This window comes from Lampetra planeri, chromosome 1 (assembly GCF_965212315.1).
Source record: "Lampetra planeri chromosome 1, kcLamPlan1.2.h2, whole genome shotgun sequence".
In the NCBI taxonomy this organism is placed as follows: domain Eukaryota; kingdom Metazoa; phylum Chordata; class Hyperoartia; order Petromyzontiformes; family Petromyzontidae; genus Lampetra; species Lampetra planeri.
Genome location: NC_136107.1, coordinates 17,510,229 through 17,529,355, shown reverse-complemented (window position 1 = coordinate 17,529,355; position 19,127 = coordinate 17,510,229). Strand labels below are relative to the sequence as shown.

Below are 19,127 nucleotides of genomic sequence, written 5' to 3'. Positions count from 1 at the left end.
GGGAGAGCGTTTAAGAAGGCATGATTCCGTGTGTCCCGTTTTCGTTTTGAGAAAGGGGAACTCGATGGCTGCTGTTTCTTGGAAACCCAAATTTGTGTACGTCTGGTCCCACAATCTCATAATGGTCTGAGCACGCAACTTTGTGTTCAGCATCCACTTGAGCCGCTCGGTCATTAACGGTGATGCGTAAACAATTCCTCCGTGTGGCCTGTAACTCCCAAATAATGCGTCTTCATCTTTTTGTGCCGTATCATTTAATTTGACTTCTCAAAATATTTCATTGTAAAGTTAAGTTTTATGATTTTCCCCCCTCCGTATCACGGTGTTGATTGTTTTGGCCAGACAATGTGCAGTGGAGCTCTACTCTTATGCACACGTCGCTTGTGTCCTCTTCCTCTCAGATATTGTGTAAATCTGTTGTTATGATAAACCGGTCCATATAATTTTAGAGGTGTTTAAGAATGATCTTGGTAACCCGCAGATGTATTTTATAAGCCATGCTAGGTCCATTGGAACACACTCCGGTCCACTCATTTAGTACATATTCTCTCTCCACAGTTGGTATTCCAACGAACTTCATACTGTAATTCACTTTCATCCATTTGCCTCATCTACTTCTCAACGAGAACGACTTTTCTGAAACGAACTTTTGTGGTTTCTCGGGTTTTTCCAGAACACCCCCTCAAGCACTCGCGATGTTTACTTGTCACTCCCCGTCATCGTGCCACCATCTTGACGGACGGCGGATGGTGATGCCCTGACGTATTCATCCGGCAGCAGATTAATAATCGCAGACGATGTTGATCATTTCTTCACGTCGTGAATGGCGATCGCGGCTTCGCGCTTCTATAGGGCTGCACTGCGCATTCATTGGGGGGGGGGGAGGCGGTGACGGATGGATGGATGGGTGGTGGTGTTTGTGGAGGGGGATGTGGGTTGGAGGGGGAGTGGGTGGGGTGAGGTGGGAGTCTGCTGTCCCGCCTGCAAGCCAGCAGGCAGGCAAAGCAGCATGACACCGATCATCATCATCATCGTCGTTGTCATCACCGCCGCACCAGTGCCGTTGCGCGCTTTACTCTCGGGCTGCCGCATCCGCTGCCACTCGCCTCGGCTGACGGCGGCGGGGGGGGGGCGCACGGGGCGAGGGATGTGGGATAGAGGCTCCGATGCAGTCAATCTACCCGCGCTAGCAGCAGAACCGCGTGGCATTCGCAGCGGGCTGCAGTGCCGCCAGCGGAAGCTACGGCCGCAACAACGGCAGCGGCCGTGCCCGTGGAGGGTTTTGTCGGTGAGCCTGCGGGGGAAGGGGGGGTGGGTGGCCGCTGCGCGTGCGGGCGTGCCCGTGTGACGGTGCATACTGGCCCGGAGCGTGGCGCCACCGCTCAGCCCCACACGTCCTGCTGGGAGTTTCGTCTCTGGAGCCACCCGATTTCGCATTGAGCCGCCTTTCCTGGCGAGCAGTGAATTTATTACGGCCGCGCGTTCCTTCATTATTCATCTGTGTTGGGGGCCACTTTGATGATTTTTTGCCGCCGTGGCAGTTCTTCCGATGAGGCCGAATTGATCAGTCGCCCTTTCAATATTAATGCATATTTCATATTTCTTTGCTGAATGGATTTGGGTGATTTTTTTTTATTGAAGTGGATGTTTGTTGTTGTTGTGCTCGGGAAGTCCAAGCTTTTTATGGCTCGTCAAGTTAGTTGACCAAAGCACTTTGTTTCAAAATCTTCATAATATTCAACACTACATTTTGTTGTACATGTATATACTTTGAAATGATAATGTTGATTAAATTGTTGTTGTCATTATATCCTTCAGTGACGGTGTTCACAAGTGGCGCATTATATGTTCATTGCACTGTAATGTGTCAGACTTACGTGCCGCTAGCGCTGATGATGTAAGTGCGTTTCTTCTTCCGTTTTTTGACCGTTGGGGTGTTCTCGTTTGCAGCCAAAGTCCCAGATGAGGATGAGCAGTTTGTGCCAGACTTCCAAGCAGAGAACCGTAAGTTTCCAAGATTAGTTTTTTTAACTTGCACCACCTTTTCCCCGTGCCTCTCCCGAAGCTTCTCCTCCCACCTACAAATGTTATTCATCCATTTAATTCCATACTGTTTTGTATAGTAAAAAAAAATAGCGGACAGCGCTCGGGCAAAAATCCGCAGATGCTGCGTGTGTGGGTTATTTTTTTCATGCCACGCGAATTCACCTGGCGTACCGTCGCTACGTCAGATTGTTGCTGTGTGTGGTGGCCTTGTATGCGACATCCTTATTGACTTTACTCATTGCTTAGTGCCACCTTAACCCGGCCGTCATGGAGGCTCATCCTCACACCCCTGCCGTTTTAAGGGCAGTGTTTCTCAACGCCACCTCCACGCGTATTTACACGACTACCAACTGGCAAAGGCGTATGCTGTGCGCTGGCTTGCTCTAATACGAACGTGAACAGAAACGATTTTGGCAATCGTGAAAGCATGGACCCTGGCGGGATTGGGAAAGGGGTTTTGTCGGGGTCGGGGGATGGAGGGTGCGGTTGAGAAACACTGGGATTCACTTCCCCTTTCCAAATCCGGGGTCGCTGAAGTGTTATAAGGCGACGAAGTGCAACGCTCATTAGTTAAGGATATGCGCGAGCTACGCCGTGCATTAGATCGTGACACACGCCGGCGTGTGCACGATATTGTCGGTTGCCTTGGAAACTTTCTATTTTTTTATGCTATCCTAAGTTCACGCATCAATTCCTACCGCTGCGTCTCCATTCTCTTGGTGTTCGTTGTGTTTAATGACCACGTGCCAACAGTGGTGACGATGATGAGGGCTCTTGTCGATCGCCCATTCTCTTGTCCGTGGCACTGTCGCCAATTGATGAGCGCCCAGTCCCTTTGCCCACGCGGCCCCACTGCCAATGCTGCCAGGTGGATGTCTACCTCCTCGGGCAACGCGCGCGCTCGTTGTCACTTTTACGATCGAGCGTTGGTCCAAATGCGTCCCGAGTCTTTGAAGTGGACGCGCGGTGAGCGTGTGGACCGTACCGTGAAACAAGGCGTGTTACGACGATTTAAGACCATCGATTGGGGAGGGGGATCACGAGAGGCGGGGGGCAGCGGCCGCTCGGTCTCCGGGGGAGAGGCAGGTTTTCAGAATTTTTTGTTTTACAATGTGCTGCTACTCTTCTTTGCCCTTATTCCTCGTTCATCCACCTCGTTTATTCCCCCCCCCCCCCCGTCTCTCTCTACTTTTCTTGCCCTTCACCGGTGGCATCTCCACAACTCTCTTCTCCATCTCTCCTCCACCTACACATGCCCGTTTATTTTGCGTGTAGATGCATCTATCTCTGAGTGCAGAAGAAAAGTCCAAAAGTTCGAGTGTCTCCTTTCTTAAATTAGTTGTTAGTGCCTTGCTCATCGCTATTAGCGACCAGTCTGCCAGTGGTGCAAATTCCACATTTTCGTTTGTGTGCCGTTGGATTTCGCTGATTTCGGGGCACATAATGACTCGCCCCCTGACCCTGAACGGGGTGAGCGCTTCAGCAGAATGTCACGATTGCGGGCGTCCAGTTATTATTTTTTTGCCATCCTAATTGCATCATTTCACATTTTCTTCTCGTTTTGAGGGGTTCTTGTTCCCTCCGTTCACTTAAACATGAACAGCATTTCATCGTTTTCATCAGATAATCATCACTGGTCTTGGCTGTGGAGTGGGAATTGAACTCTGGTAGTCGTGTTCGTAGTAAAGTGCGCTAACCACTGCGCCTCTGCACCCCACATGCATGCGCACGGCATCCCTTCTCTATCTGTGATTGGACGGCGGGACAAAATGTGTACGCGGTGCGACGTTTGAAAGAAATTCAGCCATCAGCGTTGTTGCATACGCGCCGGGGCCACGCATCCCCGGCGTGTTTTTGTGTCACCACGTGTGTGAGCGAGGCCTGCCTGGGCCGCACCGGCGCTGCTTGTTTTCGGAGGGGGCAGCAGCAGCACCAGGAGGTTTTTGATTGCTGACAGCTTGAGTGGGGAAGAGGAGGACGGGAAGTGAGCTTTCGGGTGGAGGGATTTTTGTGAATGGACTTTGGGCTGCGGAGGCTCGCAGCCTGCCGCGGCACGCTGCGCCCACTTTATGAATGAAGTCTTTTGTGGCGGGGGGGGGGGTTCACGTGTCTGGTTTCAGTCAACCGAAGAAACTGCAGGCTTGGGCTGAAGGTCGTAAAACTATTTTTTTTAAGCGCGTTTCCCCAAAAGGGAATACATTATGGAACATTTCCACAACCAGCCGAGATGGGGAGAGGGAGTATAATTAGTCTGGATAATGTGCGGCAACATTTATTATTTAAACGAAAACAAAAACGTAGCATTCTGTTTTCTTTTTTTGCCCCCTTGGATTGGAAACCATTTCTTTTTTTTCCAACGCGCCGGTCGGTGAACGGGACCAGAGAAGGGGGTGCCCAGGGCTTGTTCAAACATTGCTCGCCAACCGACGTTAGCCGTGGCCCTGGAATCTAACCCTGCTCCACTGGCTTCGTAGCGCAGCCCTATAGCCAATGGCACCCCACCGCTACAACCCGTTCGGTAGCATTTTTTATTAAATGGTTACAGACCGGTTGGCGGTGGTGGCAGCAGCTGAAGCAGACGGATCCGATGGCGATGGCAGCGCTGGGGCTTGAAGAATGCCCAACAGAGAGGAGAGAGAGAGAAGGTTGCGTTTGAAGCTCCAGCTTTCAGTCGCTGCTGCCCCGTAAAGGTCAAGCCCGCCCTGTTGACGCTGCGGTTACGGGGGTCTGTAAACATCCTGCGCGTCATCGCCCGCCGGCTAAGATCGGAGATACGGAGAGCCGCGTCTCCATTTATGGAACTCGTGCTGCTGATGTCCTCCTGGCACAGCCGCATCATCGGTCCATGCCGTGTGACCTTGAAGGGTTTTTTTTCTTCTTCTTTTGTAAGAGATGACATTGATTAGCGGCACTGTACTATTGACAAACTTTGCCATCGTGTTCAATGTGGTGCACGTTATGTTTGCGCCGTTTGCTGCCCGACCCTCTTGGGTTCTTGCCACTGCTGCGGCCGCTGATGCTGCTGCCGGTCGTTCTTTGTTGCCATGCCGGTAGGCGCGGTGTGGTGCGGTGCTCTGAGTTGAAAAACCTTGCGAAATAAAAACAAAAAAACATGGCCACGGTTTTGAGAGACTGTGAGACACGGACAAAAACATTATCTTTGGCATTTTCACGTTTTTTTAAGTCGGCCAGGATCAATGGCTTCGTTATAAATGTTCCGTTATAAATAACACAAATCGGGTAGCAGAAGGTTGCGTTTAACAGCATCATAATGGCGCTCGCAAAGGCTCTCAGATAAAAGCGCTGTCTGGTGGTGTTGTCCCGACTACGTCTCCCTAAATGCCATGGCCAAATGAGTGCCATTCCTGACATCGAGTAGCAAAGAACCCACAAACTTTCATGTAATCTCCACAGTGGGGTGGGGGGGGAGAAAAAAAATTGCTGAACTGGAGACACTTCAGATAGGCCTCAACGTATTGTGTACGCAACAGATAATGGATTGCGCACGCAACAGATAATGGCATGCATTCGCCTTTTGCCAGACCTGGCCACGGTTAAGGGCTTCTGTTCCTGTCCCGCGAGTCTGCACAGAGCAGCAGGACCCGTTGTACGGCCTAACGAGCGTTATTAGAGCGCAGATTAGAGGAAAGCTAACGAGGCAATGAGTAATGGTGCAGAATGCCTACAGCCATGGCCCCTCGCCAAATTGCCATACTACTTCTCCGTTAATCGCACCCCAGTTCGTTTTGTTTTACGGGGGAGGGTGGAAGGGGGGGGGCACGGATTAATAACACAGGCTGGCAAACATCTGTTCCGTGCACCGCCACGACACGCCACACAGAGACAGCAATTGACGCCGATGATGCAAAATTAAACACGGGCCCCTGCCAAGTAACCGGAGCACGAGTGGGCACAAGCGAGCATGACCAGGCTGCGCGGTCGCTGGGTGCGTGTGCGCGGCATTGTGTGCCACACCGCGCAGAATGTTTACTCAGTTGGCTCATCCGCGCAGGTGGCTAGCCACCAGCGATTTGTCTCGACGTCAGTCGACAGGCGCGCACCTCCCCTTTCCGTGCGAGGGAGCTGCGACGGCAGCCACGGTGTCGGCACAGAGCGTCCGTTCATGCGTGAGGAGAGTTGTTGTTGTTGTTGTAAGTCTGGAAATTAGTGCCGTTAAATGGGTTTCATTGGGTTTTTTTTTTTATCTAAATGAATGTTTCTCACTGAGCAATTGTTTTGATACCTGTGGAAAAGTTGATCGTTGATCGCTCATGCACCGAATAATTTCTTGCAAGCCACACAAACGCCGTGGCATATTTTTTTGAGCTTGAAACTGCTCGTTAGATTTATTTTGAGAGAATACAAACGTAGCAATGACTGAGTGACAAATGTAAAACGACTCAATTACATGTTGCCACGCCGGCTTGTCTTTGCAATATTGTTTTGTCATTACATCCAGAGAAATATAGTTTTAAAAAAATTGAGCATTTTTTTGTTTCTACCAAAAGATAAAATAAAATTTTCTTCACGGCAGATAAAAAAAAATCAACAGAGTAAGGCAAACCGAGATTCCTCACGATTGTGGGGGGCTCCCCACCACTCCCCGCCGCTCCCGCGCCACCCCCCCCCCACACCATTTGCGCTGTACCTGTTTGCCAGTGGCGCCTTCCCTGAGTGGCGCCTTCCCTGAGTGGCATTCGCATGACCCTCTCTCCCCGCCAGTGGCGTTCCACGCGCCGTTCGTGAAGGTGAAGAAGGAGGCTCCCAGCCAGTGCCTGGGGCCGGCGTCCGCCTGCAGCCAGGGGCCACCGCCGCGCCTCGCGTATCCCTCGGCTCACCTCGCCAGTCCAAAGTGAGGAGCGTCCTGTCGCACCGTACCCCATTGCACCTCCTCCGATTAGCACGGTTGGCTACATACGGTGCGGAAGAAGTTCAACCTACATACATCCCACCGCCACTGCATTCACACCTGCTCCGTCCGGGTCAAGAATCCCGAAAATATTGATTTATTTCAGCACCCAGCATACAACGTACAGCATATCTCTCGCCACGGCTGTGGCTATTAGTAACGTGCTACCTCCTCCAAACTCGCTCCCCTTTCAAATCACCCCCCCCACCCCACGTGTCCACCGCGATTAGCGCCTACATGCAGAATGGCGGTGCCGAAGGCTTGAAGCTCAGGGGGACCCCGACGCTGGCCTGCACGCCCGCACTGTCTCCCCTGCAGCCGCCGCCGGCAACGGTCGCGGCGGCCCTGGGGCCGGTGGCGCTAGCGGCCGTGTCGGGGCCCCCATCCCGGCCCCCGGGGCTGGCGGGGGCGGCGCCGTCTCCGTCGCCCACGCGCTCCAAGCCCAGTGCATCCTTCTCATCCTCGTCGGTGCCGTCACAGGGCTACAGCAACGTGGCGGCGACGCTGCCCAACCCGGCCGAGAGCGCCTTCTACCAGGACGGCCGGTAAGCCACACCCGCACCAAGGGGCAGAGGGCAGAGAGTGGGGGTCAGGGGTCGTGAGTGGATGCTGGTTGCAGGGCGCAGTCGCGGCGCGGATAGAACGAGGGTCTCCCGTGGCGAATCGTTGAACTTGGGGTTAGAGTGTCGTCGAGGAATTGACGCTGGAATATTCGGCGATGAGAAATGCATCACGTCGCTCACGATACGTGTGGCCAATTGAGCATGTGAGAATGTATTATATACGATTTTTGCAATACGATACGCAAATGAGTTGTTGATATTACGTTCAGACTAATGGAGACCAATTCTGTACAAAAGGAGACGGAGAAAAACCAGAAAAAAAACAAAGGAGACGTGGAAAATCGATGACAATAATTGTTTTTTTTCATAACTGTAATCATGACAATCGAATCGCTGGAGTGGTGAATCATGATTTATGGGGAGGACCGTGCTTGTTCACGGCCCAACGTGTTCACATGTTCCAATGGCCAGCAGGTTCCACGCGTAATTTACGCATCGACACCTGTCGATAGTGAGGAGCATGATAATGCAGATGGGTAACAGAATATCATTACCCGAGCATCTGTTGAAAATAAGTTAAATAATTAAATCCGCATATTTCATGCCTCGGTGTTGATTTCCACCTCCCCCCTCTGACCCACTACCCCCCCCCCCCGACCTCCAAGGCTGCAACGACAGCTGTCGGATCCGTGCCCTCCATTCCCGCTGCACGTGGCACGCTCCGGCTGCCCGCAGTTCCACCGCCAGGCATCGGAGCCACTCTCGGCGGGCCCCTTTCCCCCACAGGGGCCCCCAGGCGGCCTCAAGCAGGAGTACGTGGGGCCGCAGGGATACCCCGGGGAGGAGCTTTACCCCGGGGCCCCCCACCAGCACCCCCACGGCCACACGCACCACACGCTAGGGGGGGGACCGCCCCCCCCTTTCCAACCACAACCACCTCCTCCCGTCTCCATCAAGCAGGAGAGGAACGAGTGCCCCTACCAGATGGGTGAGCGAGCGTGTGCCTTATTAGCAGCTGCTTCGCTAATGAGATCGCGAGTGTTTAACAACATCTCCGTAATTGGCTGCGAGCGTCGTGGAGGAGGTGGGCTACTGCTGTGCAACCAGTTTGGTTTGACCGTTTGTCTGTGCGTGCGTGCGTGCGTTGCACGTGCTTAGAACAGCTTTTCCGTTGATGGCTGCCGTTATAGTTTTTGTTGTTGTTACTTGTATTCGTGAAGGTAATGCATATGAAAGTGGTTTTGTGACTTGGTCCTTAACAAGGCGGAAATAGACACTTTCATTGGTGAAGAGTTTGCAATAATAGGGTATTTCCCCTTTTTTCTGGCAACAAAACTGGAACCTTTTTACAAGAATTCATGTCTGCATTAACCACAATACTTGCAGTCAAAATGCAAACAAAAAACACACTTGTTTGCATTTTGACTGCAAGTATTGTGGTTAATGCAGACATGAGTCCTTGTAAAAAGGTTTCAGTTTTGTTGCCAGTGGAAATGAACGTCGCTTAAGCCCCCTACTTTGCAGACTTCAGACATTAAACGATTTGCCGAGTCCCTATTCATGACTTGGTCGTGCGCATTTAAACCATGTTCGCAAGCGATCCTAACCCTCGTCGTGTGGATCTTCCGTTTTTTTCCTCTAGATTTTGCTTTGAGAGTATTCGGCTTCTATAAGTGTCCACGTCATAAACCGCTTGGTTGAGCGATAATTTGTGGCCAGGGTCGCTTCTGAAAAAGAGCTATCTAGCTCGATGGGCCTTACCTGGTAAAATAAAAAATAGTAATAGATTGTGTGACAGTGAACGCGTGGCAACGGCTTCTGAGTATCACGCCCAAGCAACTCGGGCACCCTCCCCACCGGTCTGGAGCACACCAGGCGACGTCTGTGATGGCGACGAGTGGCCACATCACGGCGGGTAGATTTTTCAATCGAAATCGAATATAAATGTCCAGAATAACAAGCGTCGAACCACACGTTTAAGAATTGGTCGCTTGCTGCTTATGCAAACGTCCCACGAATGTTTGTGCTCTTGGAGTGAGCAAAACTGCATTGACGACAGGAATTGCGAGAAAACGATACGAACGAGAGGGTCAAAACAAACGACATTGATAACAGAAAATCGCTGCTCGCATCGAGATGCAACCCCCCACTCCGCCCGTGTCGTGCTGGGGAGAGCAGAGCATCGAATGTCTGCATCGTCAAGCACAGTTGCAGTGCAGAATTTTACTCGGTGGGTTACAAATCTCTGGGTCCACTCTCCACCGATCCCACCCCCCCACAGCTTCCCTTACCCCCCCTCCCCCCCCCCCCTCGGCCCCTCCCCTCAGCCGTCCACACCTCGTTTGATCGGCGGGCGGGCGTTGGCTGGTTTGGCGGCTCGCGGAATGGCGAGCGGCCGGATGGGTTTGACCGCTGCGCTGATTTCTCTGGCATCGTTAATCCCCCCCCCCCCCACCCAATATTTGGTCAATTCTATTGGTTGAGATGCATCTTGCTCACGAGTGCATGAAACGGCGCAGTGCTTAGCTGATGGCATATCGGATTCCCCCGGCAAAACCGCTCAAATGTCCTAAAAGGGCCTCTTATTGATCCGCCTTGTCTCGCTGAATAAAAAAAGTATCCGGGGAAGGGAGTGGTGGGGGGGGGGGGCGCCTTGCCGTCAAGCTCGTTAGCTTCAAAGCGAGGAGGTGCGCCAGTGGCACTGGGCGAAAGAAGCTCGTAATGACTGCACTCCCACTTACGAGCGGTTGGCGCAACGTTAGCGATCACCGATTTCCAAACAATTTGCAGTCGCTTGCGTGGAAATGGCGGATAGAGAGGGGCGATGTGCGTTATCTGGCCTCGTGAAGCTCATTTAAAAATCGTGCCATTTTTTTAAATCTAACCTAAGGTGGGGGGGGGGCAGCTGTTTTGGAGAAAAAAAAAAACGTGGTTTCAGCGTTCGCTTGGCAGAGCAGCCCAAGACGTGGGAATCTGTTCCCGAGCAAGGCAGCGGCACCGAGTGCATTTCCATTCATGCGTTAGGCTTATTCCATCTGATGTTCGGAACATTTCTAAATGCAAGCAACTTGTTAATAATGGAGAGCTCCACGTCCCTCTGTGCACACTTCTCTCTGCAGGCTGCTTACCTGGAAAATCAACTTCGTGGATGACCGCTGTCGTTTGATATCATGACACTTTCTGCCGAGTTTCTATGCGTCCATTAGCCCTGTCTGGATATCGGTCAATAATGCGGCATGGGGTGTGCGTGAGGGGCGCCATGACTCTCCTAAAGACGATCCGCCACTGGGATATTATCAAAAAAACTATAGTATTAAGGTATTGCTATTCGGGATTCGGCCAATCAAAAACCGACCAAATTGATAAAACGGTTTGCCAAAACTTGGGACGAATGCCACAGAAAAAAATGCGCTATTTGCAAACGTGTTTTTTTCCCAAATATCCTAAATTATTGTTGATTCTAAATGTGGAAGGGGAAAAAACTGGAGGACCAAGAGAGAGTTCCACGCGACCCCGGGGAGAACGCTCAAACTCCAAAATATACAGGCGTCAGGGTCGGGATCGAATCGGTGCAAGTACCATAATTTTTACCCCCCCGCACGTGACCTGCCCATCGACCTGCTATGCCGTAACCATTTCTGTTGCTGCTGGGTGGACAGAGGCGAAGGGATTTAGAAACTTGCACCGTCGTTCTAACTGCCGCTTCGGGATATCAAAATGGCGTCATCTCGATTGCAAGTCTAGATACCGTGGCAGCATCGTGTGCCGATAATTATTCGAACACAGCAACACGTGTTTTTTACATCAGTTAGCACCATCATTATCAGCCACTCCAGGTGAGGGGAGTTAACATCACGCCACCACGGCGCCCAAAACACGTGCAAGCAACTCGTCGATTTAACAAAAATCGATCCTCACCCTCGCGACGGTGCGCACATAGAATTGCTCGTTGGCGACTTTGTGCAAATGAATCGCACAACGGGGGTGACGGATGGCAGACGGTCGAGAACAATGACGGAGTCAGATGGGTGTGGTTCTCTTGTTCCTTTCGTCTGTTATTTTGTTCCTTGTCTTTTTCATACCCCCCTGCCCCCCCCCCCCTATTCCCTCCGCCTTGGTTAAATAAATTAACCCTCGGCCCCTCCCCAGCCAAAGGCTACGTTAACCCCCCTCCCCCACCCTTCTGCCACTACTTGAAAAACGGGCAGCCATCGTAATGATGTGTGGCACCGTTGGCGACACGCTCGACTCCTCCAATTCCAGTCGTTGCATCGGCCTTTGTGGACGACTCGGGACTGTCAAGAGTGACCTTCACGATGATTTTGCATTATTCTTCCTGCGCGAAAACGAACACGGGGACACTGCATCGTGTCCATTGGCAAACCTGGGCACTTCCACGTTTTTATAGTAGAGGGGGGCCGGCTTCATCCACAGAACAACAGCTGTTGACTTCCTACAAATTAGTGCTCATTTTATTTTTGTATTATTAAGCCGCGCCCTCCCCAACCCCTCTCCTCCATGGATTTTAACTCGGCGATCTCCGGATCATGAGATAAGCGTTGTGTCGCAGCTAAGCCGTGTAACGTCACCAGCGCGCATCATCGATTTGCCTGTGATGTTCTTGATGTCCTCATGCTGGGCAGCGTGCCCGCTCCTCTGTGACGTTTATCGCTGCTGCGTTTATTATAACGACGACTGGATCCAACTTCAGTTTACAGCGTGTGTGTGTATATATATATAGGTCGACTCGGTCTCAAATGAGTACCTGGTGTGATGTGTAAACATCGCCACTAGGGAGACAAAGGCGGCTGGGCTTAGTGCTGGCCACCTACCCCCTCGTGTGCCATGCCGGCCTCATCGTGCTCGCTAACAGTACTTGTCCCACCAGTCTATTAAGGCTATATGGGGATCTTTGTCTTTGCATATCGAAAGACAAAGGACAGAGACAAACGTCCCCCCTGTAACCAGAGGGGCTGTTGAGGTAAGTGCTGTTAGCCCCGGCCGCCTCTGCCTGCCCAACACTCATGTGTACATGCCGCAACAGCTTCACGTTTAAGCTGAGTCGACCCAGAGCGTAGCACGCTAACCACCGCCTTTGTACATGTACATGTTTACGCGTACAGACTTGCAGACACACCACCGATGCCTGCATGTTTGTACATGTTTACGCGTACAGACTTGCAGACACATAATGTATGTATGTTGAACTTCTTTTGCACGATACGTAGCCATCCGTTCTAATCGGAGGTGCGGCGGAAGGACAACAAACTGAACGCAAAAAGCAGTTCTAAAGAAATTAGTTTTCAATCTAAATTAGTTTTCAATCTAGATTAGTTTAAAGGTGCCTAGCTTCAGCGGCTTCTTAATATCGGAAGAAAGAGCATTCCAGATAGCCACAGAAGCGCATCTGAATGCGCGCGATGCGGTGACCGTCTTTGTTCGATGGGCAGGCAAAAGTGGCTGCTGCGAGGATGACGACGGGAGTTCGCGTGATGGTTTATGCTCCTTGACGAGATCGCCAAGGTATTGTGGTTCATTCGTGGCACGTACTTTGCGTTTAATGATTGCGACCTCGTATAATGATGTCTGTTCTCCCTGGCACCCCTTCCAATTGCACAGACATGCCCAGCTGCCCACCGATGTACATGGGCAGGGACGGCTTCACCACCTCCAAACACAGCGAAGGTCGGTCGGCGGCACTGAGCTGCTGCTCACCCCTTCCCCTGTAAACCACCCCCAACCCCTGCCCCCCACCTACAGCTCCTTGGCTTCCAATTCACGATAGTTGCTGCCTTTGCTAATCTCCGTTGGCACCGATGATTGCGGCGACGGGCATCAAGATTTGCACCCGTGCCCACAATGGGAAGTGGCAATAATAAATTGCTAATTAAAGCATTGGCCTACCATACATTCGGCAATAACGCTGCCTTAAATGTATATCACCGGTGACATTTTTGGCAATGGTGCCTTGTTCACAGCAACACAGGTAGGAGTGTTACCAGTGGCAGCTGCCTCTGACGTTTTTTTTATTGTGACGGTACCATTGCGTGTTGTTCAGCACGATGCTCGACGTTTCGCTGCCCGTGCCGGCAGGCGTCTTCGCCTTGCCGAGTAATGTGCGGTCCAACCCAGCATGACCGCCGATGGCTGCGCCGGGCTACGCCTCTGATGATCACCGCACTGGCGTAGGGTGGCGTAGGTGGCAGCTCTTGCTTGAAAAATACTCGCGCCCTCGTCGCCGTGGCTCTTGAGTCATCGTTCTAAAATCTAAACGAATGACTCGCTGGCGTCAGTGAGTCGGCAGGTTATTTTTAGAGCTTTACGTCGTCGTATTAAATGTGCAGAACCCGCGCCGCGTGTTTGACCACCGGATTGGGTGACCAGAAAAGCGGTGCCTCGAACCCCTCCCCCCCTCCGCGGTCCCCCACTCTAGTGCAGTTGTTGACACTTGGGAATAAAGTGCTTCTGCTTCGGTGCGGCGGCGGCGGCGGATAGCGGTGTCTTGTGCGACAACTCCGGCCGGCGGCGGCGGCGCATCCGAGGCTCGCTCGTAACACGGCTAATTGGAATCGGTGATCGTTGGGGCGCCCCCCCCACTCCCCGCTCGAGCAATTCTCAAGTCATCCAGTGTGCTCGTAATTGTTGTCTGTGTAGAGGAGGAATGTATGTGTGTGTGCTACACTAACGTGGGGAGCGGTAGTTTAGCGGTTAGTGCACTGCGCTACAAACCTGGCGACCCGGGGTTCCATTCCCGTTCATGGCCAACACCAGTGACGATTATCTGAACCGGTCCTGGGCCTCCCATAGGTCGCCTCAGCCTCAAATGAGTACCTGGTGTGTAAAAATCGCCACTGGGGAGACAAAGGCGGTCGGGCGTGGTGCTGGCCACCTGCCTCGTGTACCGATCCGGCCTTCATAGGTGCTACTTGCTAACAGCACTGGCCCCAAGAGTATGTTAAGGCTATACGGGGGATCTTTGTCTTGAGATTTGAAGTTTTCGTGACTGCAAGGATCCATACTCTTTGGTTCTTTCGGTAAAGTCACATAGGTAAAATTTTAAATAAGAAAAATAAGAAAAAAAATTAAAATGAAAATAACTAAATTTAGTTATTTATTTTTTCACCTACGTGACTTTACCGAAATAACCAAAGAGTGTCTTTGTTTTGTGCTCACCGGTGACGCGTCTAACCCTGTCTCCTCCACTTACTGTTGTGTGTGTGTCTGCGTGCAGCGTTCGTGTACGAGAAGGAAGGGAGGTCGTACTACGACGATGCCTGTGTCGTACCAGACCGGTTTGAGGGTGCGTCCGTGGCATCGTATTTCGTGTTTTTAATTCTAGATTTGCTTTCAAAATGCACAGTTAAAACAAATTCAAGTACACAGGATGACCACCGCTCACGAGCTGTGCTGGCTTTCACATGCGCAATACCCACAATGTGCTCGGCATGCAAAAACAAAGATCCCCGATTGTAACCTACATAGACTCCTTGGGCAAATGTATTTTTTGCCGTTATGTGTTGTGGCATTACCTCTCCGCGTGCGTGCATGCGTGTCTACGTAGATTCTTAAAGCGCGAGGGATATTCATTGTTGTGGTTTTGGGATTGTGCTGCATGTTGTTTTGGCACGATCTCCAACGCTTTGCTCCACGGGCTGGGCGCTTGTTCACGAACTCGATCGAAGAAGCTCCCAGGAGCGAAGCGTCAGACGTCGTGCCGAACAACAAGAGCAATGCAACACAACCGGGAAAACACATCCGGGGGAGCCGTACGGCACGAACGCGAGGACCTGCGCTGTCGTGTCAGTCCACAGGGGCCCAAACCAAATAGTTCACTTAGTATTACCTGCGATGGCAAAGCTTAAGTCATATCAACTTCTTTGAATTATGAAAATACTTTTTATTGAACAATTAAGCAAGCAAATTATCCACATTAATTAGCCACATACACAAACTGGTGTCACTCAATCATTTGACACCTCTAGAGTTACCGAATTTGGGTACCAAATTCTGCACGGGCCCATGGACTCCAGAAGTAGAACATTCTTCTTCTCACATGTACTTACTTGGCCTGGCCAGGCAACCCACCATCATCGTCATAGGCAGTGTTCAGAGCTCTCAGTCCTCCTTGCAGTCTGGTCAGAGGGCAGTCCTTCACATTCTGTGCGGGTCATGGAAAGACGCAGCATGTAGATGTTTTGATGTGCACGTTGGCGTTAAGGGCTCCAGCCTCAAGGGCTCTGGCCTATAGGGCTGTGGCCTAAAGCGCGCCAGTCTAAATCTTGCTGGTGCTGTGGCGTGTCAGGTGGGGACGTGAAGCCCGAGGTATGTGGGTTCCGCGAGAGCCTGCCGCCCGTGTACCCACGCCGTGGCTCGCTGCAACTCTGGCAGTTCCTGGTGGCGCTGCTGGAGGACCCGGCGCATGCCGGCACCATCGTGTGGACTGGGCGCGGCATGGAGTTCAAGCTGCTCGACCCGGAGGAGGTAACTGCTACTAGCGCTGTCACGGGTTTCTTCACTTCAGCCAGGTCTGTCTAGGAAATAGATACACACCCGGATCTATTTCCCAGAGAGATCACAGTGCACACGCAATGCACTATCCACTACGCTACCGCTCCACCTCGTAAAACAAAAAAAATTAGATCCTCTTTCATTTGCAAGATCTATTGTCTACCGCTTTCCATATATATACATATTTTATATTTTCATATATCTATTACGAGTAACTAGTATTGCTCCTTCAAAATGTTTAAACAAAAATGCATCTTTTCAATATATTTTTAAAGAATACATTTCAATAGCAACAATTGCATCTCCAAATTCTGCAGAATATGTAATGCACGCACTTTTCGCACAGATGTGTGGGAAAACACAGAACTGGCACCAACAATTTCCCAAGCCCTGTGGGCCCTATCTTGGGTTGTTTGGCAAACCCCACGGTTGGAGCCTTGATTGTGGCTTTGTGAAGCTGAATTTTCTTACAGCACCACGAGTGCAAAGGGGGCTTCCGCTGTCCTGGCTGCTGGCTGAATTGGTTTTGTTTCACATCCAGCAAGACTGACAGTAAAACATTGACCACAAAATTGGCTAATTCTCGTCGCGCTCTTGACCATGAATTAGATTAAATACAGAATATTTTACCTCTGCCCCCACAACTATGCCCGTAACAATTTCTGATCCCAATTATGAGCGGATTGGCGGTAACATTTTGCCAATGCCTTCCACTGGGTGTTACCACAGTCTCCGAGACACCGTGGGCGAATTCCGGCCCCTAGACTCAAGTCGGTTAAAACAAAAAATAATCCACCACAGAACCACTGACTTCCTTTCAGGAGTATTTATTAATTTATTCCTAGCAACACTTGCTCGTGTTAAGAATTTATGTAACCAAAAAACAACTGAAACATTCACTGTAATTACGAGCCGTTTCAATAAGCTCTTTATTTCTTCAGATGGTGGCATATTTCAATTAGCGGTCCCCGATGTGAATTATTTTGTTCTTCTCGTCAACTTTGCTGCTTTCTCTTTTGGCCCGCGCACGCACGCACACACAAGCTTTCATTGGCCTCCCGGGCAGCTCGTGCGTGGTGAAATTCGTTGTTGCGTGCTTAATTTTTCCGAAGGAATTTGTTTTCCGACGAAGGGGCGGTCGGAGTATTGACAAAGAGTCGATTAAAGCAAGGAGATATTTCGTAAACGCAGCTAATTTTTTCCAGATGTTAGTATCTCCCCCCGAAAGCTTGGTGGCCAGTTAAATAAACACGGCTTTATTCTGCACAGGTCGCTCGGCTGTGGGGCATCCAGAAGAATCGGCCAGCCATGAACTACGACAAGCTGAGCCGTTCCCTGCGGTACTACTACGAGAAGGGCATCATGCAGAAGGTACGTGCAAGCACAGGCGACACGCGTCCTCATCAAAGAGATTCATTTCACGGGGTTCGGGAACCCGGAGAATATTTACACACCCACCACACGTCATCCAGCGCATTTATCGCGCTACGCCCATTACTTACACTGATCTACAGCCAAACTGCTTCCGAAATAAATGTAGTCCAACTTTACTCATTCTGAGTCACTAAGAATGAAAATTATGCTTAAAATTGTTGATTGTCTCTAGTTTTCAGGATATGCTACTGGGTCAGGATATACGACCCTTAACTTGGGAATGGTGGAGAATAAGTGAGTTATAAAGGGAAGGGATCGCAATTTCAACCAGAAATGACTAAAATATATCTTTGACTGGATCTATGAATAAATCTATGACAGTACTTGCTTTTTGAGCAAAACAATGAATGATGCAATCTGAACCTGGTATTGTGTCATACATGATATGAATTGCATCATGTTATTCCTAGAAGTCATGGATGATGCAATCATAACTAGGCTTACATCCCTCTGCTGAACAAATTGCCCTATATCAGCTCTAGAAATCATGCAGTGTCGTGCTCTCTTATTTGTCAGTGTTTGATTTTGCAAAGGGACACATTTCTGTTTAGCCAAAGTGAGCAGAGATTCCTCGTACTTGTGTGAACAAAGCAGATAGCTTCTGCTATGTTTGTGGTGAAGTGACGTTTTCATCACAAAAGCGCAGGAAAACCACTATGGTGAAGAAAGCCTATCATCTTTATTTTGGCTGCAAAATTGGAGATCAGGACAAGATGTGGGCCCCACACATATGCTGCAACACTTGTGCAACAAATCTTCACCAGTGGTTGAACAGGAAAAGGAAATCTATGCCTTTTGCAGTGCCAATGATTAGCAAAGAGCCAACAGATCATATCAGCAATTGTTACCCCTGCATGGTGCCTCCAGTTGGGAAAGGTGTGTCAAAGAAGAAAAAGTGGACTGTGCATTATCCAAACATTCCATCAACTATACACCCAGTACCCCACGGAGAAGGACTAATGCAGCAGAATAATTCTCACTTGAGTCAGGCGAGGAAGAGGAAGAGGATGAAACTTCTGGTCCTGAACCATCAAGGTCATATGACCCAGATTTTCTCCCATCCTCCTCCTCTGAACCACACCTCATAACACAAGGTGAACTAAAAGACCTTGTCAGGGATTTGGAACTACCAAAGAGTAAGGCAGAGCTGTTGGGTTCCAGACTGTAACAGTGGAATCTCCGAGCAGGTGATGTTAGGGTTTCCATGTTCTGTGACTGTCAAAAGGATCTTGTCCCATTCTTTTTCATGGAAGGTGATCGTGTAGCCTGCAACAACATCGATGGTGTGATGGCAGCCCTCAACATCGTTCATGCTCCAGATGAGTGGAGACTGTTCATTGATTCATCGAAGATGAGTCTTAAAACTGTTTTGCTGCATAATGGCAATGTTTTGCCATAAATTCCAGTTGGTCATGCAGTCCATATGAAGGAAACCTATGACAACATGAAACAACTTTTGAGGTGCATAAACTATGATCAACATCAGTGGCAGCTATGTGGCGATTTTAAGGTTGTTGCTCTCTTGCTTGGTCTGCAGAGTGGATACACAAAGTACTGCTGTTTTCTCTGCGAATAGGATAGTTGTGCGAGAAATTCCCACTACATCACAGTAAATTGGCCACTCCGACAGTAATTGGAGTCTGGGAGGAAAAGTGTTCAGCATCCAC

At 50.4% G+C, this 19,127-nt stretch overlaps 1 protein-coding gene across 3 annotated transcripts in view; it reads left to right on the top strand.

Annotated features, from left to right (window-relative positions):
• Positions 1-19,127, top strand: part of LOC144719294 (ETS translocation variant 1-like) — a 33,539-nt gene that overhangs the window by 4,012 nt on the left and 10,400 nt on the right. For all 3 annotated transcript variants that reach the window (XM_078595124.1, XM_078595116.1, XM_078595131.1), the window contains exons 5-12: positions 1,951-2,004; positions 6,769-6,898; positions 7,186-7,500; positions 8,184-8,506; positions 13,138-13,203; positions 14,750-14,818; positions 15,821-15,999; positions 17,296-17,397. In XM_078595124.1, coding sequence (XP_078451250.1) covers positions 1,951-2,004; positions 6,769-6,898; positions 7,186-7,500; positions 8,184-8,506; positions 13,138-13,203; positions 14,750-14,818; positions 15,821-15,999; positions 17,296-17,397 — 1,238 coding nt within the window. The remainder of the gene's footprint in view (positions 1-1,950; positions 2,005-6,768; positions 6,899-7,185; positions 7,501-8,183; positions 8,507-13,137; positions 13,204-14,749; positions 14,819-15,820; positions 16,000-17,295; positions 17,398-19,127) is intronic.